General features: G+C 40.2%; 4 protein-coding genes across 4 annotated transcripts; 2 read left to right on the top strand and 2 right to left on the bottom strand.

The window, feature by feature from the left end:
• Positions 1 to 835: 835 nt before the first annotated feature.
• LOC115623491 (2-hydroxyacylsphingosine 1-beta-galactosyltransferase-like) lies at positions 836 to 2,976 on the top strand. The gene is made up of 3 exons (XM_030517864.1): positions 836 to 1,167; positions 1,432 to 1,691; positions 1,757 to 2,976. Exons 1-3 carry the CDS (start codon positions 915 to 917, stop codon positions 2,825 to 2,827), a joined length of 1,584 nt encoding a protein of 527 aa, XP_030373724.1. The 5' UTR covers positions 836 to 914; the 3' UTR covers positions 2,828 to 2,976.
• A 2,371-nt stretch (positions 2,977 to 5,347) lies between these two features.
• On the bottom strand, positions 5,348 to 9,347 carry LOC115623986. Its single transcript, XM_030518557.1, has 5 exons — positions 9,056 to 9,347; positions 8,761 to 9,001; positions 7,605 to 8,706; positions 6,921 to 7,179; positions 5,348 to 6,860 (listed from the first exon to the last, which is right to left on the bottom strand). The coding sequence occupies exons 1-5, from the start codon at positions 9,306 to 9,308 to the stop codon at positions 5,545 to 5,547; spliced, it is 3,171 nt and encodes a 1,056-aa protein (XP_030374417.1). The 5' UTR covers positions 9,309 to 9,347; the 3' UTR covers positions 5,348 to 5,544.
• A 1,443-nt stretch (positions 9,348 to 10,790) lies between these two features.
• LOC115623985 (UDP-glucuronosyltransferase 2B15) lies at positions 10,791 to 12,494 on the bottom strand. The gene is made up of 2 exons (XM_030518556.1): positions 12,254 to 12,494; positions 10,791 to 12,194 (listed from the first exon to the last, which is right to left on the bottom strand). Exons 1-2 carry the CDS (start codon positions 12,492 to 12,494, stop codon positions 10,855 to 10,857), a joined length of 1,581 nt encoding a protein of 526 aa, XP_030374416.1. The 3' UTR covers positions 10,791 to 10,854.
• A 90-nt stretch (positions 12,495 to 12,584) lies between these two features.
• On the top strand, positions 12,585 to 14,315 carry LOC115623983 (UDP-glucuronosyltransferase 2B10). Its single transcript, XM_030518554.1, has 3 exons — positions 12,585 to 12,612; positions 12,708 to 12,899; positions 12,997 to 14,315. The coding sequence occupies exons 1-3, from the start codon at positions 12,585 to 12,587 to the stop codon at positions 14,313 to 14,315; spliced, it is 1,539 nt and encodes a 512-aa protein (XP_030374414.1).
• Positions 14,316 to 27,198: the final 12,883 nt, after the last annotated feature.

Here is a 27,198-nt window from a genome sequence, read left to right as displayed (position 1 = left end):
GAATTTCAATAGAATGGGTATGATGCTGACGGAGACCTTATTAGAAGGCCCAATAATACAGAACTTAAAAACATAAACCGCTTACCGACAAAATTAAAACCAAATAACAATTCATAGGATCGAATTATATATATATATTTTTTTTTTTTGAGAGAGATTTGAATTTTGAAAAAGTTATCCGTAATAGTTCCCTTAAATAATGTCGTAAATTTAATAATTTAATTTAGGATAAATAAATAAAATACACACATTCGAGTACTAATGTACGAATATGTTTCGGCCTCAGCGTATATTTTACTTTATTTCCACTCTTTCTATTAATTTCCACTCATTCGAGTCAGATAGTATTTTATCAGTATACCGGCTCACCAAAGCACGCAACCAAAACAAAAACAAAATTCCGTTCCACACTTTATTCTCAAGTCCGCATGGCTTTCAAACAAACAAACGCGTAAAAGCGAATTGATAAACATATTCACAATGACTGGCCAAACTAGTAGCTCTCTCATATGCCTCATAAACCTCCTTAAAAGCAGAAATTTTTAGAGTCATTGTTACAAGTCATTCCGTTGACCACTATTACTCTCCGTCGGCTGATTAGACTGGCTAGACTACTACATACACAGTGATAGACATCTATAGCATTTTAAGCTCGTAGAACTGATTAAGCTTTATCAGTATAGTGTAGGGTATACAAGTATGTACATATGTCGAGAGACGCCGGAGACTCAAAACGTATGTACTATATACACCATGCGTATGTGCGATCGTCGTCAGTTTGGCGCTAAACAGCAACGCGTGCGGTCGAAAGCTAAAAAAGAACATACTTTATAGTTTTATATGGTGATCGATAGAAAAAAGTAACAAAATAAATAAAATTAATTACCTAACAATTATAAAGCTCTCCAAAAACCATGACATGTTTACGTCATAGAACTGGTTTTATTGGCGTGTTAATGCTTGGCCTGCTGAGCTGTGCAACAGCCTACAATTATTTAGTCATTCTACCTACAGCTGCCCGTTCGCATTACAATGTGGGCTCTGCCCTGGCCAAAGGCCTGGCCAATGCGGGTCATCAGGTGACATTAGTATCGCCGTTTCCCCTAAAGAAGCCAATTCAAAATATACACGATGTACCCGTGCCGGCCATACTGAATGGCATGAAAAGTAAGAAATAATCTTAATTGTTAACTAATTCGTATATTGTGTGTATACACATACATATGACTGTATATATGTACTTAGGTGTAAATCAAAGCGTAAGAAAAACAATTATTGTGAAATTGTGATATTTTCATGCTACTCAGTTCAAATACTCATTATGTTTATCACATCCACATTACACACCTCAGATATTCGGTAATTAAGCAATTTAATTAATATACTAGTTATATATTTCCTTCAACTTAATAATTTATTATCTAATTTCAGAAAATATGGATAGCCTGCTTGATTTAGTTAAGACGCCGATTGTGGAACAAATATTGAATTTCTATAGAATGGGTATGATGCTGACGGAGACCTTATTAGAAGACCCAATAATACAGAACTTAAGGCAGTCCAATCAAACTTATGATGCAGTAATATCAGAGATCTTTCTCAATGAGGCCCACTTTGGTTTCGCTGAACATTTCGGTGCACCGCTCATAGCTTTCGGCACATTTGGAGCCACCACTTGGAATACAGATTTGGTAGGAGCTTGACAATCTCTAGTTCTGTAAGAAATGCCAGCTAATTATTATTATTTTCCATGCAGGTTGGCTCGCCCTCACCGCCTTCATATGTGCCACACGCGCTGTTGAAGTTCTCCGATCGCATGTCGCTGGTAGAGCGTGTCGCCAATTTAGCTTTCCTCACATACGAACAAATCTTTATGAGTCTTTACTACCTGCCTCAGCAGGAGGCACTCTACAAAAAGTACTTCCCAGACAATAAGCAGGACTTCTATGACATGAGGAAGAACACTGCGCTGGTGCTGCTCAATCAACACGTTTCCCTAAGCTTTCCACGTCCTTATTCCCCTAACATGATTGAAGTGGGAGGAATGCACATCAATCGGAAACGTCAGCCGCTGCCTGCCGACATTGAGGCGTTCATCAATGGAGCTGAGCATGGCGTCATCTACTTTTCAATGGGCTCAAATTTGAAAAGCAAAACTTTGCCATTGGATAAGCGTGCCGAACTATTAAATGCGCTGCGGAGTCTGAAACAACGCGTCCTTTGGAAATTCGAGGATCCAAATTTGCCTGACAAGCCGCCAAACGTTTTCATATCCGACTGGTTCCCGCAAGACGACATCCTGGCACATAAGAAGGTCCTTGCTTTCATTACACATGGCGGCCTTCTGAGCACCACCGAATCCATATATCATGGCAAGCCGTTCGTAGGTATTCCGATTTTCGGCGATCAATTCCTCAACATGGCGCGTGCCGAACAAAATGGATATGGAGTGACCATCAACTACCAGGATTTAACAGCCGCTAAATTAAAAGCGGCTGTGGAACGTATTGTCAGTGATCCAGAGGCCACTAAGAAGGTTAGAGCCATGTCTGCCCGCTTTCGAGATCAGCATGAAACGCCACTGGAGCGCGCCGTTTACTGGGTGGAGCACGTGACACGACATAAGGGTGCACGTTACTTGCGCAGTGCCTCACAGGACCTCAACTTTGTGCAGTATCACAATCTCGATGCCATATTCATACTCTATGGCGGCCTCTTGTTCGTGTTGTATGTCATCTTTCTCCTCATTCGCCGTGCATGGTACGCTTTACAGGAATGCTTTCTGGGTCGTCAGGAGACATCGAAGCCAAAAGTGAAACGCAATTAAAGCCGCGTGCACACAAAAATGTTTCCATAGCGTTTAAGTACAAAATACCAGTCTATACCAGTTTAATAGCCAGATAAGATACACCGCTCAGCAAAATGCATTAAATATACAATGCGTTTGTAACACTTCACGCTCTTGCACTCGTAAAATTTTCATTGTAAGTGTTTGACGCTGACGGGATGGCATGGAATGGGTCGGGACGGGTCGGGACGGGTCGGGACGGGTCGGGCCGGGCCGGGTCGGGACGACGCACATTTCCAGCAGCGTGCGCTCGAAATTGCTGCCGGCACAAAACTTGTAAACTAAAATAGAAAATATTGTGTAGTGGTATCGAAAGTTGTGTGCATTGCATGCAGTCCCACTCTCTACCCATCTGTCGGGCCTTGCCTTCGGCCTTGCGTACTTCCTCTCTCACTCTATTACTATTATTCTTTTTCGATTTTTTTTATATTTTCTTTTTTTTTGCAACTACTTGCCCAACTCGCACATAGTTAACGCTTCAGTTGTAAAAATGCCCATCAGCGCGTTCAAATTTTTAACAGCGCGCGCTCAACCATCTACCCTTACGCCACGCCCACACCAGCACCCAGACTCACGCTAACACTAACACCCACCTCCTAGCCATGCTCATGCCGGTGTCAGATTTGCCCCCGCAGCATTTTGCTTTTATTTTCTTCGCCGCGCTTTTTTCGACAGTTTTTAGCGCGGGTTTTTTTAAGCTAGGCAGCGGCAAAAAGGCGTGTAAAACTTTTAGCGCAACTTATTGAAACTGTTTTGGGCCATGGCCGTGCCTGAAAATCAGCGTCCGCGTCGGAAATGTTGGCGGCTCTAATGGCGGCCGCATTAAAAGTGCACGATGCGGCTAAAAAAAAAAACAAAAAAAAAACAGAAAAAAAGAAACAAAAAAGCGACCGAAATACAAGGAAAAACACCGGGAACTGGCAACTAGCAACTGGAAACTTGCAAGTTGCTACTTTTGTAGTTGCTAAGTCTCGATTTTGGATTACGTAGTCCGCTCTGCTTGAATTGACAAACAGTTGAATTTGGTGGAGCTGTAAAACCAATCAACAAAAGGTGTAAGCCAACTGTACCCGAGAACTAAAAGGCAATCGGAATAAATCTTAGAAGCTTTGGTTCGAGGATCATGCATAAGATCTGCATAATTTATAGATTGAATCTCTTCCTTATTGCATAGTACGCTCAATTCAAATTGAAGCATCCAGCAGACGCACAATATTTGTTTCCAATTCAGATTAAATTTTACACTTTTTGCATAGTACACTTCACATAGTACACTCGTATAAGCAAACACGACACTTCTCCGAAAAGTTGTTGCAAAAACAAATCGACTAACAACTTCTCGTAGTAAAGCTGTCAACCGAAACGAGACAATTTTGCACTTATTTGTGCAGGGAAATGAACTCAAAAGCTAAAAAAATGCATTGAACCGAGAGATGATTTGCTTGGACTAGAATTTGGTTACCTGAATATGTGAAACAGCAGTTACGCATATGCAACTGCATCTCTTTTCACACCTTAGATAGTCTGCACACATTTATTTTGCATATTGCACGAGAGTTGATTTCTGGGGTTTAGCATTTGCTTCAATTAAAATTTTTACGCTTAAGTCGGCAAGTACTTTTGGCCACCGGAAACAATGTGCAGTTTTGGCATGTAGTTAGTAAAATACTGCAATAAAAATGGCTCCACTGAGGACTGATGAATGAATCCAACTTCATCTACGTGGCTATCATGATTGCCCGCGTGTGTTTATTGCCAGCTCATTAAAATTGGCAACGCACATGAAACCACAAACAGGACATCATTAAATTGTCTCTTTTTATAAACGCCATGTCTGTCAGTCATTCAATCAGAGCTCAGCGGCAGCTAGTTGCCACGAAGGGATCAAGTGGGCCAATGGCAGAGTCCAATATCAACAGGGACTCCGTCGGGGGCAGCCGCGTGCCAGGCTAGCAACTTTAATCATCTGAAATTATTTCCATTTGCATGCCACGTTTTGCCAGATGCTGCATCGCGACGTAATAATAAAAGTGGTTGGTTTTTATGCAAAATGCAAACGCTAATAACACCAACAACAGCAACTATAGTTGCCCTCAGTTCCCTGCGCGAACACCACATTTATATAGCTCATGAATTTTTGATTACACATTTGGCAACGCAGCCAAAAACTCGCCTCGGCGCTTTATACGTAAATGTTGTTTAAATGTTGGTAGGCCGAAACGGAAGTGACCGTGCATTTTCATATTCCACATACGCATCGTATGCAACTGATTGGTGGTGGTTAATGTGCTTATTTTTCAAATTTGTTCGAACTGCAGCTCGTATTTCAGGGCAATAAAAGCTGGCTGTGCCCCAGAGAGCGAAAGACGGGCAGCAAATGAAATCAGCATAGACTCCGAATAAGCGAAAAAGTCTGAAAATATAGAAATTAAATCAAGCAGAAAAGGGGAAATAAAAATAAACATAAACATAAATCGTGCACAGCCAATCTATTTCCTATTTGTTTGTTGCTTTAATGCTTTAATTTTAATTTCAATTTTTAACTTGATTTTCCACATTTGGCAAAAATGACCATTTAAATCGAAATTGCAACAAGGCACCTACTTAGTTTACCTCTAGGAAATAAGAGACAAAAGTGAGATTCAATTTAACCCCTCTGTGAATCATTAAAGTACAACCAATATTTCCATTACTGTTTATTGTCGTTTTGGCTTAGACTCACGGCGATCAGTGGTTTGTCGACGCCTTCCTAACAGCTTGACCAACACAACCAGAAGCAAGCCCACTACCATTAGTGGTACGCCCAACAACAAGCCCAACACATCCAGATTATGATAGGCGACAAAACTCAAATCTTGTGCCGCTACCCGCATGTGCATTGCACCTTTGTGTCGAAGGACATACTCCGTCCACCAGATGGCCTTGTCCAATGGCGCCATGGGTTGATCTCGATAGCGCGCCGACATTTGTTTAGCTGTTTCTAAAAAAGATGGCTCATTCAGCATTCTTAGAATATTCGACTTGAGTTCCGCCCCGCTCATCTTGTTGAAATCTAAGCCTAGCCCAAATCCAGCAAGCTTGGCACGTTCCACATTTAAAAACTGGTCATAAAAACAGGGCAGTCCCAACACCGGCTTGCCATGGTAGATGCTTTCAATGGTGCTCAGGAGACCGCCATGCGTTATGAAGAGCTTCACGTTTGGATGCGCCAAAATATCGGACTGCGGAAACCATTTGCTTATGAACACATTATCCGGCTTCGCGGGTAGTTGTTCCTCAAACTTCCAAAGTACTCGTTGCGGCAAACTGGCAAATGTCTCAAGTAGAAGAGCACGTATGGAAGGCGCAAAATCCTTGCTCTTCACATTTGATCCCATCGAGAAGTAAATGACACCTGCCTGACCAGCACCCACGATGAACTTTTCCATTTCCTCAGGCAAGGGAGTCGGCTTATGCGCAATATGTAGACCGCCCACCTCGATCATATTCGGTACATAGGGTCGTGCAAAACTTAACGAAAAGTGTTGATTAAGCAGCACAAGTGAGAAATTCTTCCGCAGCTCCAGCAACGGAGCTTTGGCGCGGGGAAAATATTTGTGATAGAGCTCCACCTGTTCGGGCAGTTGGATTAAGTGAGTATTCAGCCAAGCCACAGATGTTTCCACAAAGTTATGCAGCCGCTCCCAGTAAGTCATACGATCACTTAGGCCGGTAGTGACCAGAGGTGTGTACGAGAGAGGTGAAGTGTTTCCCACCAACTCATCTATATTCCAGTCAGTGCCGAATGTCGACAAACCAATGATTGGGGCATTGAAATGCTGTGCAAAACCATACAATGCGTCTGTGCGCAGTGCCTCAATTATAATCAAATCATAGTGGGCTCGGCCGTGCAACAATTGCTGCTGCACCTGCGGATTTTCAAGCACCGCCTTCGTAATGTTGGTAAAGAACTCATTAATAAAGGTGTTCTCTTGCCACATGTTGCGCGGTTCCATCATATCACTAATAAGATCTGGAATTGAGCAAAATCGAGATTCCATTAGCAATTGCCATCATAAAAAGTCTCACTCACCATCATAATTTTTATGCACTTCAAGGACTGCAATGTCACGAAAATTTTTCACTGGCTGCTTTTGTGGAAACGCATTCACTGAAGTCACCTCGTGACCACGTGCCGCTAATCCTTTCAAGTATGGCACAACATTAATGTATTGCGAGGGACCCGGAAATGGAAATATAGCCAGTATGCGTTCACCTTTCAAGCTACTTGGAAAAGCAACACAGAAGCACAATAGCGCGATATATCGTACGAAACGCATTTTGCTTGTGAATCAGGCGAGTTCAGATTACAAACTAAGCACAGAATGAATCTTTAGGCTATCTTGTTGCCTATGCCATTTCGCACTTTATATACATATGCTGGCACGCTATTGAAATTTTCATACACACATTCATACTTAAACACGTACTAATTAGCTTCAGCATTATCAAATAGACAACTTAATTTACATTTGTTTTTTTTTAAGCTTTCTGTATATACAACCCCATGCAGTGTGTCTGGCAAACAAAGGCCGTCCTCAGATAGCGTGCGCAATATGATGATGGGGTACACCTTATGATGATTTGACATTTGTTGTTATTATTCTTAATGGAGTGCAACAAATCTGCTCTGAAAAATAAAAGTGGCGCGCTAAAATCATGCTCTTAAGGGGTACGAACAAATATTTTCAATAACAAGTTTGTAATGGGTCTTTTATTGGGATTTGACCTTTGGATCATTCTTAGAACTTAAATTTGACTTTCGTCCGACTAGTGTCCTCTTAACTACTTGAAACAGACTATAAATGATAAGCCATACAATCAACCCCAATAAGCATAGCCCTGTCATCAAAACACACCACACATCCAGTCCATGTAGCTGGTAGAAGTTCAGATCCTGCGCCACTGATCGCATGTGCCTTGCACCTTTATGTCGCAGCACATACTCCGTCCACCAGATGGCCCGCTCTAATGGCGTTTCCTTCTGGTCGCGATGCAGAGCTGACCTCAATTGTGCTGCCTCTGTATAGTTTGGATTTTGCAAAAGTTCCACAATTTTCTCACGTAGCTGAGTCGCATTCAAGTGCCACAGATCCAAGCCCAGGCCGTAGCCTGCTAGCTTAGCGCGCTCCACATTTAAAAACTGGTCATAAAAAACAGGCAAGCCCAACACAGGCTTGCCATAATACACACTCTCAATGGTGCTCATTAGGCCGCCATGCGTAATTATTAGCTTTACATTTGGATGGGCCAAAATATCGTGCTGCGGAAACCATTTGCTTATCAAAACATTTGCCGGGCGATTGGGCATCTCGTCCATCTCAAACTTCCAGAGCACGCGTTCCTGCAAGCTGCCAAAGGTCTCCAGCAGCACACTGCGGGTAGCCTCGGGCAAGTCCACACTTTTGATATTCGAGCCCATAGAAAAGTAAATGGCACCATGCGGCGCTGTTTCAATGAACTCTTTGATCTTTTCCGGCAATGCCTGTCCCACGCCCTGCTGCTTCAAGTGTAGCCCGCCCACTTCAATCATATTGGGCAAATATGGACGCGGATAGCTCAGTGAGAAATGCTGACCCAGTAGCATCAGCGAGAAGTTGTTCATGGCCTGCTGCAAATTAACCTTTGCGTTGGGAAAGTATTTCTGATAGAGTTTCTGCTGACTGGGTAAATGCACCAAACGCTTGTGTACCCACAAGACGCATGCCTCCCAGACATTTTGTAGCCGCTCCCCAAACCGCATCCGTTCTGTGCGCGAAGACAGCAACATGGGATTGTAGGATAATGGCGAAATGTTGCCCATCAGCTCATCTATGTGTCTATATGATAAAGCAAATTAACAAAAAGTACTGGGACAGTTTTGTGCCAACAACCTGTCTGTGCCATAGGAAGATATACCTATAGTCAGTGCCCGGAAATGCTGGGCTAATCCAAAGAGCACCTCATTCTGCACCGTTTCCACAATAAGTGCATCGAAAGTTTCATCGCTCCTCAACAGTTGTTGCACAGCAGGCTCCTCCATTATGTTTTCCGACAGCAGATTCAGAAACTGTGTGGTTAGGCTCAGTACCTCCCATTGATTCGCCTGCATATTGTAGTCGGCTGACGAGAAGCCTGTTAATTAAATACTTTTAATTGAATACCAATACTGTTTTATCAACTACTCACTCGCCATTATCTCATGTATTTTGGTTGCTCCAATCACACGAAAGTTGGGCACATCTGCAGTGCCCCCAAAGGTGTTAATCACAGTAACATTATGACCACGTCTCGCCAGCTCCTGAAGATAATTCTCTGCGAATATATATTGCGATTTACCGGGGAACGGGAATACGGCCAAAATCTTGTAACCGTCGCCTTCAATCGAGTTAGAGAGCAGAAGCAAAAGCGTGCTAAGTACAAAGCAGCGATACAGTCCCATGCTTGCTTCCAAAACCCGCCAATGCTCGGCGTCAACTAAAACAATCAACCAATTTTTTCTGATTGCCAAAAACAAAATAACAACACCCAATGGACAGCTGTTCACAAGCTTTTTCATGCGGCAGGTCAGCGCTCTTTTCTTTTATTTAAACAAAAACCACTCGACCGTGCAGTCGTTCTACTGCACAGTTTTATAACTATTTGACTTTTACTTACCTATTATAAGCCGAAGCTTTAATTATATTGCTTTTATTATATTTAGCAACAATTGAATTTCACAATTTTCTGCGTCATTGTTTACTCTCAGTCAGTTATGCAAGCGACTAGCAACGACGGCTTCGTCGCTAGATACGCCATTCTTTCTCTCAGTATTACTCTCTCTCTCTCTCTCTCTCGTTGTTCTCCTCAAATAAACAAGCCATTTGCTTAGCCGGACAGCGTATTATATTCTGTATATAGTATGCATGCCAAACCTACACCGCCCAATTAATTGAGCATGAAAAGCGACAGTTAAGCTTTTTGTTAAACTAATGTGGCCTGGGAACGAGTTTTTTTTATGTGATATCAATTACCTTTTGAAGTTTACTTATTTCAGTCTTATTTTCAGGTCTCAGCAAATAATTACTCTTTATTTAATAAAATACACATATTCATACTTATTATATTTATTTAATGCACAAACTATTGATAAAGCAACAAGAGTAACCAACAAATACAACGAACTTTAAATTACTCATACATCATTGGAACATGTTAATTGTAACCCAAGCCTAACTAATTCAGATTAGTCATTGTCGTTATAATTTAGATACATTTTAGGTTTTTGTGGAATAAAAAGGATTATATTTCTATTTATTATACTTAGCTTGCTTACTACTACTGCTTAAGCATTGTGTGATGATTTTGAATTTTACTTTGTTTTTGTATATTCTATATTATACTAACTTGGCATAAGCCAATGGAAATATTACGATTTCACTAGTAAGCTGCAAAGCTTTTTGTTCAATAAAAATAACATTTAATTCTCGTGAAACAACAAAAACTTTCGAAATAAAATCGCGAAAACTGAAAGCAGCTATTCATTTCCATTCATATGTACTGTACGCATACATATACATTTTTACCCGTAAGTGCAAGTATCATATATGTATGTACATACATACTAAATTCATGGTGTTATTTAAATCTGGGCGCAGCAACAACCCCTGACTAGGATCAAGCTTAAAGTTGTGTAAATAACTTCGAGCAAATAAATGGAACAATTTAGCAAAATAAATGTTCATTTATTGCATTTAAAAACTGTTTTCGATATACGAGTAGTTTGTTTGCTTAATACTACCTAACAGATGCTTACATATACATATATACATATGTGCGTAATAGTACACCCAAACATTTTTGTTTTAGCATTTATGGCAAGGCAATTAAGATAAGATAACACAGTTTAGTCTACCATGCATTTTCCTGTCAGCAACCTGGGGCACTATCTAAATGCACAAATTCGATTATAATTAATAGCTTTAAAACATCGACTAAAGGCGTATTGGCTACTTTAGTTGTGGTACCATCGGCGCTTGTCCCCACTTAAGACGCTCCCAGGAAGCTCTAAATAGGCCCAGCAAGGGATTGAGCTTGAAAAATGCGAAAACAACCAAAATTACCAACAAGGTTATCCGTCCGCCAATCATCAGCAGCTTATCCAAGCTATAGTAGTCTATGAATTTCATATTGTAAACAGGTACACGCATGTGCGACGCACCTTTATAGCGCAGCACATATTCCGTCCAGTAGACAGCCACCTGCATTGGCTGCATGGGTTGATCCCTGAATCGATGGGAGTATGCCGAGGCACTGCGCTGGTACTGGGGATCACTGATCACCTGCTCTATGGCCGCTGTAAGCACTGGTCCGGTGAGCGTATTTAAATCCAAGGATATGCCCAATCCATGTCTAGTTAAGTGGTCTATGTTGCGGAACTGATCAAAGTAGTGTGGTAGACCAAGCACCGGCTTACCAAAATATGCGGTCTCAATGAAGCTCAGCTGGCCGCCATGTGTGATGAACAGCTTTACGTTGGAATGGGCCAGAATTGCTCGCTGCGGCAACCAAGAGCCTATATATATATTGGCACTCACATTGCTCAATGGTTCGCCCTCGTACTTCCAGATAACTCGTTGTGGTAGGGACTCAAAGCATTGAAGCAGCATTCTCAATGTGGTAGCAGACAAATCTTTGCTTTGCAGCTCAATGCCTAGCGCAAAGTATATAACACCATGTGTAGCTTCTTCAATGAACACGGCTAAGTCTTGAGGTAATGCAGGCACATCTCCAGTCAAATGGAATCCTCCTACCTCCACCACGCCCGGTACATTCGGACGAGGCTGACCAAGACTAAAATGTTGGTTCAGTAATATTAAAGAAAAACTGTGACGGATTTTTTCAAATGGTTCGCTCAGATGTGGGAAAAATTGCTCGTACACTTGCCGCATTTGTGGCAAGTACAACAACTGCAGCATCAGCCACTCTTCTGATATATAGGCCCAATTGTGAAATTGCTCAAACAGGGTCAGGCCGTTTCGATAACCAGAGGGCTGCATGGGTTCCGAAATTGATGAGCCTGTATAACCAACGAGTGCATCAATGCTCCAATCGGAACCGGTTGTAGCCAAGCCAACCAGTGGGGCGTTAAAATGCGCCGCTAAGCCGTACAGCGCATCTGTATTGGAGGACTCAAGGATAACCAAATCAAATGTAGCATTTGAATTCATCAGATTCTGCACCTCCTCATTTTGCAACACATTCAGCTGGATCTTAATCATAAACGTACTGAATAGGTTAAAAACACTCCACTTGCTGGCTGTAGGCAAAAAGTCATCAGCATTAAAATCTAAGGTAGTTTAATCAGATTATTAAGATTCTGTTATGGGGTCAGCAATGGGAACTTACCTCCGAACACACGATATTTGTCCTCCACGCGAATATATTTTACTTTGTGTACTGTCTCGCATTCGGGATAGGCGTGAATGACAGTTAGCTCATGATTGCGTTGCGCCAGAGCTCTCAAAAAGGGCGTCAATACATGACATTGCGATGGAGTTTCAAAAGGAAAAACTGCTAAAATCTTAGCCGCCTCAAAGGTGCAAAGAAAGGCGATTGGTATACAAAAAAGAAGTGGTTTGGCGAGCATTTTACAAACAACTAAAAAGGTAGGCAAGTTATCACCAAAGTATTGTGTGAATATCTTTTAATGGACTGTGCTGATAAGATAAAAGCAACCATGGCTAGCTTTTTGAATAGCGCTTTTAGTTTTGTGCAAAACGCCGATATGAACATGCATTAAGGTAGAATGCTGAGCCAACGAAAGTGGACATTACTGCTCGGACTCGTTGCGTGTGTTCAGCAAAGTTCGACTGCCAAAAATTAGCTATATTTTCGTACGCTTTTCCGGCGCCTTACATTCTGGTGACGCCATTCTTAAATGCCCTTCAAGATAATGGACACCAGCTAACAATAATTTCATCGGTTACTGCAATGCCTACGATTGAAGGGGTTGAACACATACGCGTGCAGGCTTTGGAAGATCAAGTAAATGGTATGCACTTTAATTAATTTTAAACTCCGTAATAAAGGATTTGTATTTTATGTGACACAGTTTAAGCGACATCTACTTATTTAGTTATTGTTCCTAGAAATCGTCGCCAACGACTACGTTTTTCCAATGAGCAAATGGGAGGAGGCCATCTGGATATCTTCGTTTTTCTATAACTCATCAAACGCAGTTTTATCTGATCCCAAAGTGCAGTCGTTGTTGACCAATGCAGAGATTCATTTCGATATGATTATCGTAGAGGCCTCTTATACAGATGCGTTATTTGGCTTTGCTCAACACTTTAACGCACTATTGGTGGGAATTTCTGCGTTTGGTTCGACATGGAACATCGATTATTTAGTAGGACATTCAGCGCCGAGCACATACGAGCCAATTTCGCCTGTAGGCTACTCAAAGGGCTTAACTTTGCTAGATAAATGGTACAACTGGATTTATATAACTGAAGAGTGGCTGCTGGAGCGATTCGTCTACCTACCAAAGCAAACACAGCTCTTTAGAAAATACTTTAACTCGTCGCTGGACTCTCTTCATGATATACGACGAAGGTTTTCGTTGATCTTGATTAATTATCACTTCAGCTTAGGGCGCGCGCGTTCCAATGTCCCCAATTTAGTTGAGGTAGCTGGGATGCATATGAGTGTGCCAAATGCCTCCTGCGATGAGGCCCTTCAGATTTTTATGGATGGGGCCACAGAAGGCGTTGTCTACTTTTCGATGGGCCTGGAAATCACGAGCAAGCACTTTCCCAAAGACGGGCAGCAGAAGTTGCTAACAGTGTTTTCCAAATTAAAGCAGCGAGTGATTTGGAAGTGCGAACAAGATGAGCTGCCCAATAAATCGGATAATATATATACAAGTCCCCTGCTGCCACAGCGTGAGGTATTAGCCCACCCCAATGTCAAGTTGTTCATTACCCACGGTGGACTGCTAAGCATCATTGAGGCAGCCTATTATGGTGTGCCAATGATTGGGCTGCCTCTTTATTACGATCAGTTCAGCAATGTGGAACGTATGAAACAGGCAGGCGGCGCAAAAAGCTTAGATCTGTACAATATAAACGTTGCGCAACTTATGGAGACCATCACAGAACTCATTTATAACCCTCGGTATTCACGCCAAGCGAAAGATTTGAGTCGGCGCTTTCGAGATCAACCGATGTCACCTTTGGAAACAGCAATCTGGTGGACAGAATATGTCCTGAGACATGATGGCGCACATCATATGCGAATGGCCGAGCAAGACCTCTCATTTATGCAGTACTACAGTGTAGATTTGATATCAACAGTGTTTACCCGTGTTGGTATTGTTGCCTCGATTGTAGCTTACTTAGGTTTAAAGCTGTTTAACTTAGTGCTAGCGCCATCGCACATTGGACTGAATGTGCACATCTTGAATTAAATTACAAAAGCTGCACTCGAATATAAATTAATGTTAAATTACGATTTTACGAAAATTTTGGACAATCAAAATATTTTCAATTCAAGTCAAATATGTTAAACTAAATATTTTTTTAAGTGTAGCCTTTTATCAGTACTGAAACTACACAGTAAATAATGCTATAATTTTGGTGTTATTCTAAAGAAAAATATTTCTAAAGAAAATATCCCTAAATAAGCAATCATAATTTCCTTCCAAAATGATTTTAAAAAAAAAATGTTGTATTGTGGAATCGGCTTGCAGATTTGGCAATAACAGGACAATTTAATTTTGAAAACTGCAAGTAATTTTTTCAAGTCATACTTTATGCAATGAGTGTAGGGCCGTAATTCGAACCGAGTTATATACTCAAGGATTCCTGCTAGCTCGGTGGTCTTTGCCAGGCTCCATTTACAATTGTGGTTTTCTTTTCATTCTTGAAAATTGTTTTCTTGAGTGTAAAATAAACGTATTGTTATCAGTTCAAGTATGCATATATGAATATTGCTGTGTTTGCTGTGATAAAGATAACTTATTGATTAAATAGAATGAAATTAATATTTATATAAAACAACTGCGATTTGAACTGATAATTATCTGATAAAGACCAAGCCATGCATTACATTGCATTAGAGTAGCTATATACATAACTAAAGGCAAAATGAATACACGCAAACGCGTTCTCTGTTACTCTCCACATTCTCCCTAGTAATCGTAATTATTGATACTCTTAATAAAAAAAAAAAAAACACTTTTTATAAAACGCTATGCCTTTTTCGGACCCTCTCCCAATAATAAAGCGATTGCCCTTAATTACGCCAACGAAGCCACGCACTTTCAAACTCTCGAAGCAGCCCAAGAAAAAAAGGACACGACCATTACCAGCACACAATTTAAGCACCACGTATATTCTAATTAGAAAACTTTCCTTCTTCCTGCTGTTATCTATCCAAATTCACAGACAAAACCAAATGAAACCAACCCACCCCACTCCCAGTTGCTCCAGGAGGCGGACCAGCCAAGCCCACCCTATAAAAATAACCGCGCTCATTACGCATTTTACATCAATCAGCACGTGCCCAGAATGTTTTCCTAACTCTTTTTCCAGCGCTATTTTTCAAAGCGACCGCTTAAAAAAAGAAGCGCACATTAAAATGCGCAGCCAAATCTGGCAAAAAAAAAATACAGAAATGAGCGCACAATTGCGCTTCAAATTGCCGGTCCAAAAATGACCCCGAGACGTTTTGGTTTGATAAAAAGCCAGACTTTCGCTTTGCGCTGGAGCAAAGGTGTAGAATTGGCAGCCGATGAAGCGTAATGTGACCGCATAGTCAAGGCAACGCATTAAGCATACTAAAAAATATGAAAACGAAATGAAATTTATTTCGCCTAACTTTGTAGTTGGCTGTAATTGAAAAAAACAGGCTGCCAAATTCATAAATACCAGCAAATGTTTGCCAGCAAAGTTGTCATTTTGTTGTGAGCCCGGCCTAGGGATTAGAATATACGAGTACGAGTCGAAGCAGTTCAGATGCCAGCTGCTAATCATGGTAATGGTATAAAGTGTTTGCCAATTTTACGTTTATGGCACATTTTTCGCCTCTTTTTTTATTTGATTTTATGCTGCAACATTTGAATTTATGGCTGGCCCATAAGCCGCCAGCAAAAATCGTTGTAAAATTGCCGGCGCATTTGATTTGATTTGGTTGACTTGGAGGTTGCGTTTCCGTTTGCTTTTTTATTAGCACCACAAACACACACATTTTCACACACCTATTTTGCATGTATGTATACTATATATAGTATACGTATGTGTGTGGGTGTGCGTGTTTAATAAATGAAGGAGCATAAATGCCCGAGAAAGTTTTTCGACCAAAGCTCAAGTGGCTGGCAACTGCGCTGTTTTCATTGCTGCTAACTAACTGAAATTAAGTAAAGTTTCTTTTGACTTTCATAAGCCTTTTAATAAGCCATAATCCCGCTGGCATTATGTAGCAAGCAAATAGCTCAATACACACACCCACACATTTGCTAATACACACACACATAATAAAATCTAATTAACATTCTTATGCGGTTGTTGTTGCTGCTGCTTCTGCCACTTCTGGTACTCCTAATGTTACTCTAACTTACAAACTGTTGCCTGGCTACAATAAAACTCATCAATAAAGCGCACATAGAACTTTATTAAAACAGATTTTAATCAAACGTTGCCTGCTCCTGAGCCTGGGCGTACTTTTTTATGGCCCATGCCCCACAGGACTTCCAGGCGACTGCCTGTCTCCTGTCTCCTAACTTTGTGCGTGGCATTTACGTATTTTGAGGCATGATTAACTTTATAACACACACACACACCCACCCACCAACAGGCTAGAAACCCCTCATGGCAGATGGCTGGTAGATGGAAGACTGGAAGCTTTGTTACTCGTACTATTCCGACAGATTTTTTTTTTTTTTTTTGTTATGAGTGTTGTGGGTGTGTATGTGTGGCTTGCTTTTAATTAGCCAGCGCGCATTGCCTTTGCTTAGTCCCAGTGCGCATTTCGCATACGCGCATTGTGGCGTTACGCATACGCTTAGTTGTCCTCTCGGCCTTAGTGCACGGCTTGTCGGCACGATTTTAATTAATTAGACTTTTATGAGGCGTGCATGCAGCTGCCTTTCTGTACACATATACATTTACATATATGTACGGGCATGTATGTATGTATGTACATCACATACATAGATGTGTCTGTAGGGTTAAAGCCTGTCATTGTTTTTTGGCTTATTAAGTGACTTTGTCGCCGACTTACAAGCTTATTGTATGGCCGCATATTAGGCGCATTTTCAGCTGCAGTTTTATGTATAGATGACCATGAAGCTTAGCACCAATGTTGCATATAAAAATTTAGCATTATTCTCTTGCTGTACGCTTTGACTGACATTAAGAGCAAACATGTTTGTGTGCGAGACCATTACACATGCCTGCGGTAATGAAAATTGTGGTCACATTATGTTCAGCATTCAGCATAATTGCAGTCGGATATGCGTTTATACTCAGAGATTACTTTTTGTGGTAACATTTGGCTTTGTTACATACCCACAAGGACGCTACCGTTGACCAAAACAAATGGAGGAGTTGCCACCATAAATGGCAGACGGTTCTTTGTATAAAGAAATAAAAATAATACACAATTCTTTGTCTATGTGACTGTGTGTGAGTGTGTGCGAGCTTTTGGAAGCAAATTAATTTCTACTGCTTTTGCGGAGGGTTGCTCTTTGCACAAGGAAAAAGCGTCACAAAATAAAATGTTGGTATTAACACGAACAAGTCGGAAGAACTTGCCAATATTAGCAATACGCAGAATTAAACTACAAGCTTTAGTAGCATTTAGGAAGAAGCGCCAATGGCGAGTAAGATGGTAAATTAGAGAGAGTTAATAGCAATTATTGCAAAACCGTTTTCAATTATTTCACATAATGAAGCCCTTAAATGCTTTCGTGATTATTATAAAAACTTAGTATCTTAGTACAATCGTCATACGTATTGAATGATTCTCTTTTCATTTTTATATATTATTTGTCATTCATTCTGTAGAATTCTTTTGTTATTCCGTCTTTATACATACTCGTATATTACACGGCCTTAAGCAGTGATATGTGTCGCAGACTATGTAACCCCCTTAACATCGGCTTGTTTCCTAGCACCATCGCTATAGTCTACACTCACATACAATGCAGCCACACCCAGATGTATTGTTTCTGCCGCTTATGTCTGCAAGACATTTTTGTGATTACAAGCCCTTTTATTGTCGCCAGTTGTTTTGATTAACTTGAAGAAGGAGAAAAATGAGTGAAGCCATACTGGGAAGAAATTATTAATAAGCTGCTTATGCAATATTCCAAAAGCAAAAGAAGGAAATACCAATGCATAAAAATGTTTTTAAACAATAATTAAAATACTAGCAACAATTTCAGCACTTGAAGTGTTAATGCAACGGACTGGCGTGTGCAGCAAATAAAAAGTTGCCCTATGCCAACATAAAAAGCAAATAAAAAATAAAAGAAATTATTATTATTTTTATTATGAAGACAGCTATGCGTGGCATGAGCTGCGTTTGGTTGTTGTTGCCGCTGCGCGCTAACAAAAGAAATGAAAATGCGACGGGAGGGCATAGAGACAGACCTAGAGATATAAAAAAGTGCCGAAGAAGTAATCCGCTTGTTAAAAATAAACGCAAATAAAAGTACAAGAACAACAACAACGAGAACAACAGCAAGAGAAGAATCATCAAAAGAAGGAGAGCATCAGCAGGGAGGGGCGGTATGACCATGCCCGCACAAAACAAAACATAATCATCATAAACCGGAAATATCCCGACGGCAAAACATCCGCACATAAATTTTTTAAATAGTCTACAATTTTTCGTTGCCGTTTGGCATTTGCTATTGTTGTTGTATTTGCTTCTTATGATTATTTGTTTGCTGTTGCTGTTGCTATTTCGCGTGTAAATACTTCGGAATATCTGGTGCGTAACAGACGCCTTTCATACCCCACTGTCGACCGCCCACCCCTGCGGCCAAAATAAACACACAAAAACTTGGCCAACTGCAATAAACACACAAATTAAGTAAGTGGCAGGAATGTAAAAAATGTAATACATACTTATATATGCACACAACACATAAATCAAATGTTACGAATATAAGTATATTATTTAAAGATACCGACAGTCAACACGACATCTGAAAATGTCAGATACTCTACTTATTACGCATCGCCCCAATTAACTCTAACTATTTGGCCAGTTTTTCATTTGCTCTATGTATTTTGATTATTTTAAAACATTTTAATTCATGTAAATAATATGAAAATAAAAACTACAATCTAACCGTTTTTTACAGAACCCTCATAAGATTATTTATGGACGTGGGAAAATGATTTAAGTTATTCAGAAATCAACAGCATTTCCGATTCCTATCAAACTGTACAGAAACTATCAACAAACTCAAAAGAAAATGCTTTTCACTTCAATTGATTTCGTTAAACTTTTGAATCAGAAGTTTTGATAATGCTCGAAAACGGCCTAGAAAATGGCGCACTTCATGTACTCTGACTTCTATAGGAAATAGTAAGTACGAGTTTAACGGACTTACTCAACTACTTTTATTCAATGGGAAAATCAAGAGATCACATTGCGTATACGCAATCTCCTTGGCAACACTTAATACGCGATGCAAGCAAAGGCTCCCTGAAGCGATTTCGATTGTAGAGCACTAAAAATCGCGATTTCGTTAGCACTAGCCTGCAGGCGCACTGTCACTATTATCGGTCGTTACAGTAGCAGTAGCAGTAGCAGTAGCAACAGCGACAACAACCACGACAACAACAACAACAGCGACACAGACGCCGAAAAAAAGGGAACTTAAAAAGCTCACGGACTGCCTTGGCTGGTGCTACGTCGTCTTTAGTTGCTTTTGAACAGAACAGTTGTTGTTTCTGTTATTCCTGTTGTTTTTGCCACTGGTTGCCATTGCCTGCTGCTATTGCTTTCACGTCTCTTTTATTATTTCACGCCATTTCAACAGCCGTGAGCAACAAGATTATTTATGCGTTTTACGCCGTACTCGTACTATAGAGAACGTAGGCAACGGCAAAGGCAACACGCACAGCAATATACTATGGTGAGCAGAGAGCAGCGGACAGAGGGCAACCGACAGCGGACAGAGGACAGCGGACAGTGAAGAAGTTTCAGTCACATTTAAGGCGCGTCGTGCTGCCGGCGAACGCTTTAAAATGGCGTGGACAAAATGAGCGACCAGCACGAAGCCGTTGAATGCCACATTGCCAGGGCAACGTTTTGGATTGTAGACGCGCGTGTTTGGACACGAGTTAGCGTATTGCCACATCATATTGATGCGATGGTGACTCCGTGGAGTGTGCCTTTGTCTGGTCTCTGAGAGTATGTGTGTGTGTGTGTGTGTTTGTGTTTACAACGAGTACTCTCGTTGTGGATGTTGTTGTTGTTGTTGTTGCTGCTGCTGCTGCTGCGCTGATGTTATTGTGATTTTTGGCAATGAATACGAAATGTTTTTGCCTCGCTGTGCGTGTCTCACTCACTTTTGACAATTGTGCGACGACCGCTTGACTGGGCTCACATTCGCATTCCAATTCCCATTCACATTCGCGACCGCGTCTCCAGCACCGTTCACGCCCCCGTCCACATCCACATCCACATATGTAGACGGTGCTGTTCTCGTCAGCGTACTTTTGACAAATGGTTTCGATGATGTTTTTTATTGCCTAAGCCTATCTGTTGAAATGAGTGTTGGTATGCGTGTGTCTATGACATCGCCACTTATATATGTGATATGTATGTATACAAACTCGTGCTATATATATTTTACACATATGGTGATTATATATGTATGTGCACATAAGTATATACTACATGCATAGGTATTGGGAGCTCGGCCAGCTTCTGGCCGCTATTACACAGACACGCACATAATCACACACGCATTACACATTCGTACAGTTTACTTGCAGATGGCATATACTTTTTTCATTACACGTAGACAGACGACGCAGTGCTGCCCAACTGGGCAGCTGTCCTGTACTGTCCTGTGCTAAAATATTGTATTTGTATTTGCTTTTGCCCGCTTTCTTTCTATTATGTATCATTCCTCGTCGTTCGTTTGTTTGTTCGTTTGTTTGTTTGTTTGTTTTGTGTGTTCTGGGTTTTTATTGTTGTCATGTTGCTTGGGCGCTGCGTTTTGCTGTAATGGCAGATCGTAAAAATGTTTCATTTATGCTAAATTCATTTTTGCTGCCAGCCAGTCCCTTTCCATTGTCCATACTTTGAAATCTGTTGCCGTCAGTAAAGGCGCGCGCGCGCCAAAGTAATAAAAGGATTTTTTTGTATGTATTTCTATATAATTTTTCGCTAGCTTCCATTTCTTTTTCTTTCTTTTTTGGTGTCTTCCTTGTTGCCTCTCTTTTTTGGGAGGGTCCTGTTTGTCGTCATTTTTGTGGCTTCCGCGTGCTGTGTTATTGTTGTTCTTGTTGTTGTAGCTGTTGTCGACAATGCTTATTTGTATAAGCGCACAAATGTTGAGGCATGTTGTATAAAGAATTTATTATGCTACAAATTATATATTTGTTTGTTCACAGTTAATGAGTCTGTTAATGTTATGTGTGTTAGCATTTTGAGTGTTCATAAAATTGCGAGTAAAAGCGAAGGTAGGAAGCAGTAAGTGGGTGTGAAAGAGTGTGATGCCGGGTTGAGTAGACAGTAATAACAAGTAGTAAGTAGATGTGGGTGTTGTTGTTGCTACTGCTGCTGCAGACTGCGTGCTTTTTGATGCCGCATAATTACTCAATAATGTACTTTAAAATCGTAAAATAGTAGAATGTAAAATGTTAAGGTGAAGGTAGCTTGTAAATGGGAAATACGACCCGCCTTTTACGAGTTAACGAGTAGGACTCAAAAGAAAAGATGCTATTTTTAGGAAAAAGGAGGCGCACGCGCCAGAATTGGGTGGCTGTGGATGAGTAACGGCTACATTTAGTAGAGCAGAAATATAATCCCTATATTTAATACAAAGGAAACTCTTCATAGGCGTTCCAGCCTTCCTTCAACATATATTCATTTACCTAATTGGTTTGAATTTATATTTGTATTTATGTTCTACTAACAAAATTATACAACAGCACAAAACAATTTAAATATTTTAAAAAGCTTAGTACATAATTAACAGCATTACAGCATATTAATTGGATTACATAATTTGTAATTCTATAATAATTTTTTATTGTTTTATTTATCGGTTGGATTGAAAGCCAAACTTTCATTCAATTATAAAAAAAAGCTGTTGAGCCAAAGCTTACAGTAGTTTTGTGTTTTATTCGTCTGCCGTGGAGCTGCGACCAATCTAACGACCTTTTTCTTCCAATGTGAACTGAAGCTCTAATTCTCACAATCTCTACTAATCATGAGCTTCTTGGAATCCGTTCAAAGCCATTTTCAGCTATTGCTGCACTCAGTCGTTTACAAATTTTTATTGCACACTTTGATGCATACACTTAAAATCTCACAGCCTGACTGAAGAGAAGAGGATCCCCTTCAATTTGAGTTGAGGAAGCAGCGCACACAAATCACAAACTCAACAAGCTGTGCAGCCATTCACACCCGCGAAGAAAGACAAACGGGAGGAAAAGGACAGCGAGGCGGACTATAAGACGAAGCAATCTGCAACGAAGCGTTGTGAAAATGACAATAAGCATTAAAACAGAGAGGCGACGACTGCCAATTTGGAAGCCACTCCTTACTTGCCGAGTGTCATTAAAAGCGAAAATCCATTAAAAGCCGAAAATCAAACCAACTTTATTGAATATCAAATTAACATGTTCATAAAAATGCGCACATTAAATTAAAAGAAAGCGCGAGGGCAATGCGAATGGCAATGGCAAGAGAGGCGATGACTATGACTCTGCAAGAGAAAAATAAGGAGGACAAGGATGGTATTGGCGCTGGTGCTGGTGCTGATGATGGCCATGGTGAAGCGAATGCTGTCGATGTCGGAAAAAGCAATAATAAAAATTAACTATGAGGCGCAGTGAGAGCAAAGAGCAAGGAGCAAAGAACGACAGTATGGTAGGAAAGATTTATTTATTTATTTATTTATAACGCTTAGATGGCCTGGCGCGCTTGGCGCCAACTTCAAGTACGAACTGCTACTTTTTTCACAATTGCAGCATCAACTAAGCGTAAAATGGCGACAAAATGCGCGCAAGGCCGCAGTCGTCCTGTATAGTACACTCGTATTTATATATTTGTACGTCTGTTTTTCTGTTTATGTGTGGGTGTAATTAAGTGACGCATAAATAAAATACCATTTTAGTATTCATCACAATTTATGCTAAGCTCAAAGCGTCAAGTTTATGACAAAGCATAGTCCTTCTCACTGGCTTTGATGAGCAGTCATTGCCGGAGTCATTGCCACACAGCCTCTTGCTCAGCCATCAACCTTGTCGTTGTCGTTCTTGTCATTGTTGTTGTTGGTGTTGTTGTTGTTTTTCTTCTTCTTCTTCTTGTTACTGTTGCATAACTAAGTGTGCTGGCAACAGAAACATTGCGCGGCATTAACACGCTAGTTGCCAACGACGAGGACACCAACGACAAAAGTCGCCGATGCTGTCGCTCTCCCCATTGCCATCGCCATTGCCTTCAACCTCCAACCGCTCCAGCCATCGCTAACGCCATCCATTTCGCCTGCTTCGTAGCTCATCAAATATGCAATTAAATCAGTTTCCGTTTAATTAAACCGGAAGTGCGTTGGTTTGAGCGCCACGCTCACGCACACGACCAACCGTATTGAATGCCTCCTGGTATTGGTGGCACTCACACACACGCGCACAAAGTGCACACATACAAACATGGCAATATTGTGGTTTGGATTTTAAGTGCTGCCCCACTGTCTCACTGCCTGCCAGCCTACCAGCCTGCCTGCCTGTGGGCTATGCTCGGCCAGCCGCGTGCATAAAGCGCAAAAATTTTACATTTTTATGAGGTTTTCAGTTTTCCGTTTCTTTCTTTTTTTATTTTATTGAATCGAAAATGGCTGCGCGAGAAAATTATAGACAACCATTTGGAGAGTGAATGTGGTCGCAAATGGTTCTGTTAAGTAGGCAGGTAAAGCTTGGATATAATTACAATGCAATCGAGCATGGAAAACTTAGGTCTTGCTGCAACTGTGGCAGGACTAGCTGCATGAAAATGTTTAATCTAAGCTGCAATACCTTTAACTTCCAATACAAAGGAAGCGATTAAAGAATTCGATGGTGTACGTTTATATCGAATCTTACCCTAAGAGTGCACTGAAAACTAACACAGCTGTATTTTGTCATTGCCATTTTATCTACTCTATTTTAGTGAGAAATGAATATTCATAAATTGTTTCAATATAATATAGGTTTTGTGAAAAATTTTATTTTTCCTTTTACATATTACCCATATTAATTCAAAACGCAAGCCACAAGCTACTTAATACGCCTGGTTCGATGCAAACGCTAAGTCAGCTCTGTCTAATTAGCCCATGAAAATGGTGCGCCTCAAGGTATGCCACACTCAATGAGGATGACTTGCATGAGCAACAGCAACAACAACAACATTGCCAACTGGAATTTCATTGTGGCTGTGGTGGCTGCTTTTGTTGTTGCTGCTGTTGTGCTTATTTCTTAATTATTAATTAAAAATGAAAACAAGGCAAAAGTAAGTCGCATGCGCGCACTTTCGCTGCACAAAAGCGAAACGAAATTGCAACAATTTCTGTTGACGCCCAGAAGCATGCAATGTTTGTATTTTTGCTTTTTTCTTTAGCCATCGTCAAGGCATTTGGCTAACAACTGTGCCACTTTGCATACACACAGAGAGGCACACAAATACACACACACACAGACACACACACAGACACACACACACACACATTATTAAGCGTCGTCAACGACAACTACAATGATGAAGAAGATGAAGACGCTGTCGCTCATTGTTGCTATAAGTTAATTTGTGTCTTAAATATGCATACTTACATATGCATGTGTGTCACCCACATACATACACACACACACACACACATGCACATACACATAGATCAACATATGCACACTGGGCTTATGTCAGTGTCTGTGTTTTGCATTAAAACTTGAACATTTAAATGCCTTAAGTGATACATCTTGAGCTGCAGCAGAAGTGGCTGCCTGACTGAATGGCAGCCTGACTGCATGACTGACTGTCTCAACTTGTCTTAGCGCCGCCATTTTTGTCTGTGGTTGCTCTTCGTCATCATTGTCAGCATCATCAACGTCATCTTCATTTTCATCGCTATAGTAGTCATTGTCTTATCGTCCTCGTCCTCGTCATTCCATGTAATTAGCAAGAAATAACTTTGGCAACTCACCTCAGGCAGCGCAATTTCATGCTATGCTTTCCCCATTTTAAACTTTTCACATACTCATGTACTACATGTATTTTGCACATAATTGAAACAGATGCATATTTAATTGGCAGCATGCTGACTAATACGCATGTCAATAAATAAATCGCTACATAGCTAATAATTGATTTTACGCATTTATCACACGCATTGGGTGCAAATTAATGTTAATTGTTAGCTAATATCAAAATTAATCAAAACGCAAGGCGTATGATTGATGTTTGTATTCGAATCATTGAACAATTTTACAATGATTTTACTATTAATATCAGAAAAAACAACGTAGAACTGTTTACTATATTATGAGAATATACAAATAATATTTACAGTTACAGAAGGTTAATAGAACGTATGTTAGGTTTGTGCAGAGTATGTCACACGCAGAAAAAATCATATTCCACTCTGTACCATATAAGTATATTTTTAAACTGCACGATGAGCTATCGATCAATTGATCTGTATAAGTGCCTGAGTTTCGGATATGACCTACAAAGACTCCCTTAATCTACCTATATAATTTTGATTTCCCCCCTCCTTGCCAATACTGTCTATAATTCCATAGATAAACCATACATAAATTTAACTTCCTAAATGTAATTGATATTTTAATTCATTTTATCCAAATCCAATTTTTTCAGTGCCTGGCTTGCTCTTGTTTCTAATTATTTCACGTACTAATTTGTGCAATTTTAATTTTAAAAATTCGATATTTTTTTAATAAAACTGATTTTAAAAAGATACATAATACGCTTTGGTAACTTTTGACTTTATTATTTAGTTTGCAAAAAATGTACAATTAAATGAACTTACATTTTGTGGACGTCAAAGGTATGCGAGAAAAATGTGTGCTGTAAGTTATAGTAGATATGTATAGCATATGTATCTAAAAACACACATAAATATACATACTTTTTTGTATAACCACTCACAGTGGGGAGTTATCTGAACAGGCTGCATTGGCCACAATGTTCGGAGGGAGCAAACCGGGCTGCTGCATGGCAGTCTGCGGTTTGTTTGTGTTCATGGAGCAATGAACTTGCGGGTGTTCCGTTGTTCTATGTGTGTGTTTGCGCTTCATCTCGAAATCGGCAAGGCTATTATATTTCAAATGATAATTGCCTCAATTAAAACTCAATAATGAAAAAAGCTATCATTAAACGGTTGCTGGCCATCGACATAGCTACGCTTCATACAACCGCAACAACTTTCCGCATTCATTGGGAGCAGAAATACACGTATATGTATGTATGTACATATGTATGAGGATGATTGTTACTGCTGCTACGAGCTACCATTAGCAAATGACGCTGAAAACCTTCAATCATGCACCATTGGTCAGGCCATGTGGGGCAAGAGAGTGAGCAAAGTATTTTATCTGCACAGAAAAGAAAATTTTTTCCTTTTTTCGCAATTTTAATTACAAAACTTTTCATTTCTCTACGCTGCGCGCCGCCACACAGTGGCTTCTTTTGCCGAAATACAATGCAAAAATCACTTTAATGGGAGTGCAGTTGAGGTTATAAGCAAATGTCTTTTATCTCTACTTTCTTAATTATCAGAGATGTTGAATTTTTTAAATTGGAAGACAATATACATTTTGTTCTTTTCTCAAGGCAAGCTATATGTATTCTGTACATCAACTTGGTCTTAAATATACAGTTGAAGGAGTAGAAGCAAATAAATATTTTAGATGTATAGATTAGATGTATATTGAAGGTGGTCTCAACACTAAAGATTAAGAAACTGTGGACATTTATCAATTTTATTTATGAACAATGTGTCAGTCAAGATGCTTTATACAAATATACCATGTCCAACTAAGACACTTAAATGAAATGATAAGGCATGAATATTTCTTTCACTACAGTCTAAGGTTTTTAAAAGCCAA

This window comes from Scaptodrosophila lebanonensis, unplaced genomic scaffold, assembly GCF_003285725.1.
Source record: "Scaptodrosophila lebanonensis strain 11010-0011.00,11010-0021.00 unplaced genomic scaffold, SlebRS2 tig00000053-arrow-pilon, whole genome shotgun sequence".
Lineage (NCBI taxonomy): Eukaryota > Metazoa > Arthropoda > Insecta > Diptera > Drosophilidae > Scaptodrosophila > Scaptodrosophila lebanonensis.
This window is presented reverse-complemented; position numbering and strand designations above follow the sequence as displayed.

Excerpts from the sequence above, each read along its gene's own strand:
- LOC115623491 (XM_030517864.1), top strand. The coding sequence starts at position 915 with ATGACATGTTTACGTCATAGAACTGGTTTTATTGGCGTGTTAATGCTT. Across the intron at positions 1,168-1,431 it reads CATACTGAATGGCATGAAAA|AAAATATGGATAGCCTGCTT; the intron begins GTAAGAAATAAT and ends ATCTAATTTCAG. Across the intron at positions 1,692-1,756 it reads CCACTTGGAATACAGATTTG|GTTGGCTCGCCCTCACCGCC; the intron begins GTAGGAGCTTGA and ends TTTTCCATGCAG.
- LOC115623986 (XM_030518557.1), bottom strand. The coding sequence starts at position 9,308 with ATGGGACTGTATCGCTGCTTTGTACTTAGCACGCTTTTGCTTCTGCTC. Across the intron at positions 9,002-9,055 it reads AATACATGAGATAATGGCGA|GCTTCTCGTCAGCCGACTAC; the intron begins GTGAGTAGTTGA and ends TTTAATTAACAG. Across the intron at positions 6,861-6,920 it reads AGTGCATAAAAATTATGATG|ATCTTATTAGTGATATGATG; the intron begins GTGAGTGAGACT and ends GCTCAATTCCAG.
- LOC115623985 (XM_030518556.1), bottom strand. The coding sequence starts at position 12,494 with ATGCTCGCCAAACCACTTCTTTTTTGTATACCAATCGCCTTTCTTTGC. Across the intron at positions 12,195-12,253 it reads CAAATATCGTGTGTTCGGAG|ATTTTAATGCTGATGACTTT; the intron begins GTAAGTTCCCAT and ends AAACTACCTTAG.
- LOC115623983 (XM_030518554.1), top strand. The coding sequence starts at position 12,585 with ATGGCTAGCTTTTTGAATAGCGCTTTTA. Across the intron at positions 12,613-12,707 it reads CTTTTTGAATAGCGCTTTTA|CAAAGTTCGACTGCCAAAAA; the intron begins GTTTTGTGCAAA and ends GCGTGTGTTCAG. Across the intron at positions 12,900-12,996 it reads TTTGGAAGATCAAGTAAATG|AAATCGTCGCCAACGACTAC; the intron begins GTATGCACTTTA and ends TATTGTTCCTAG.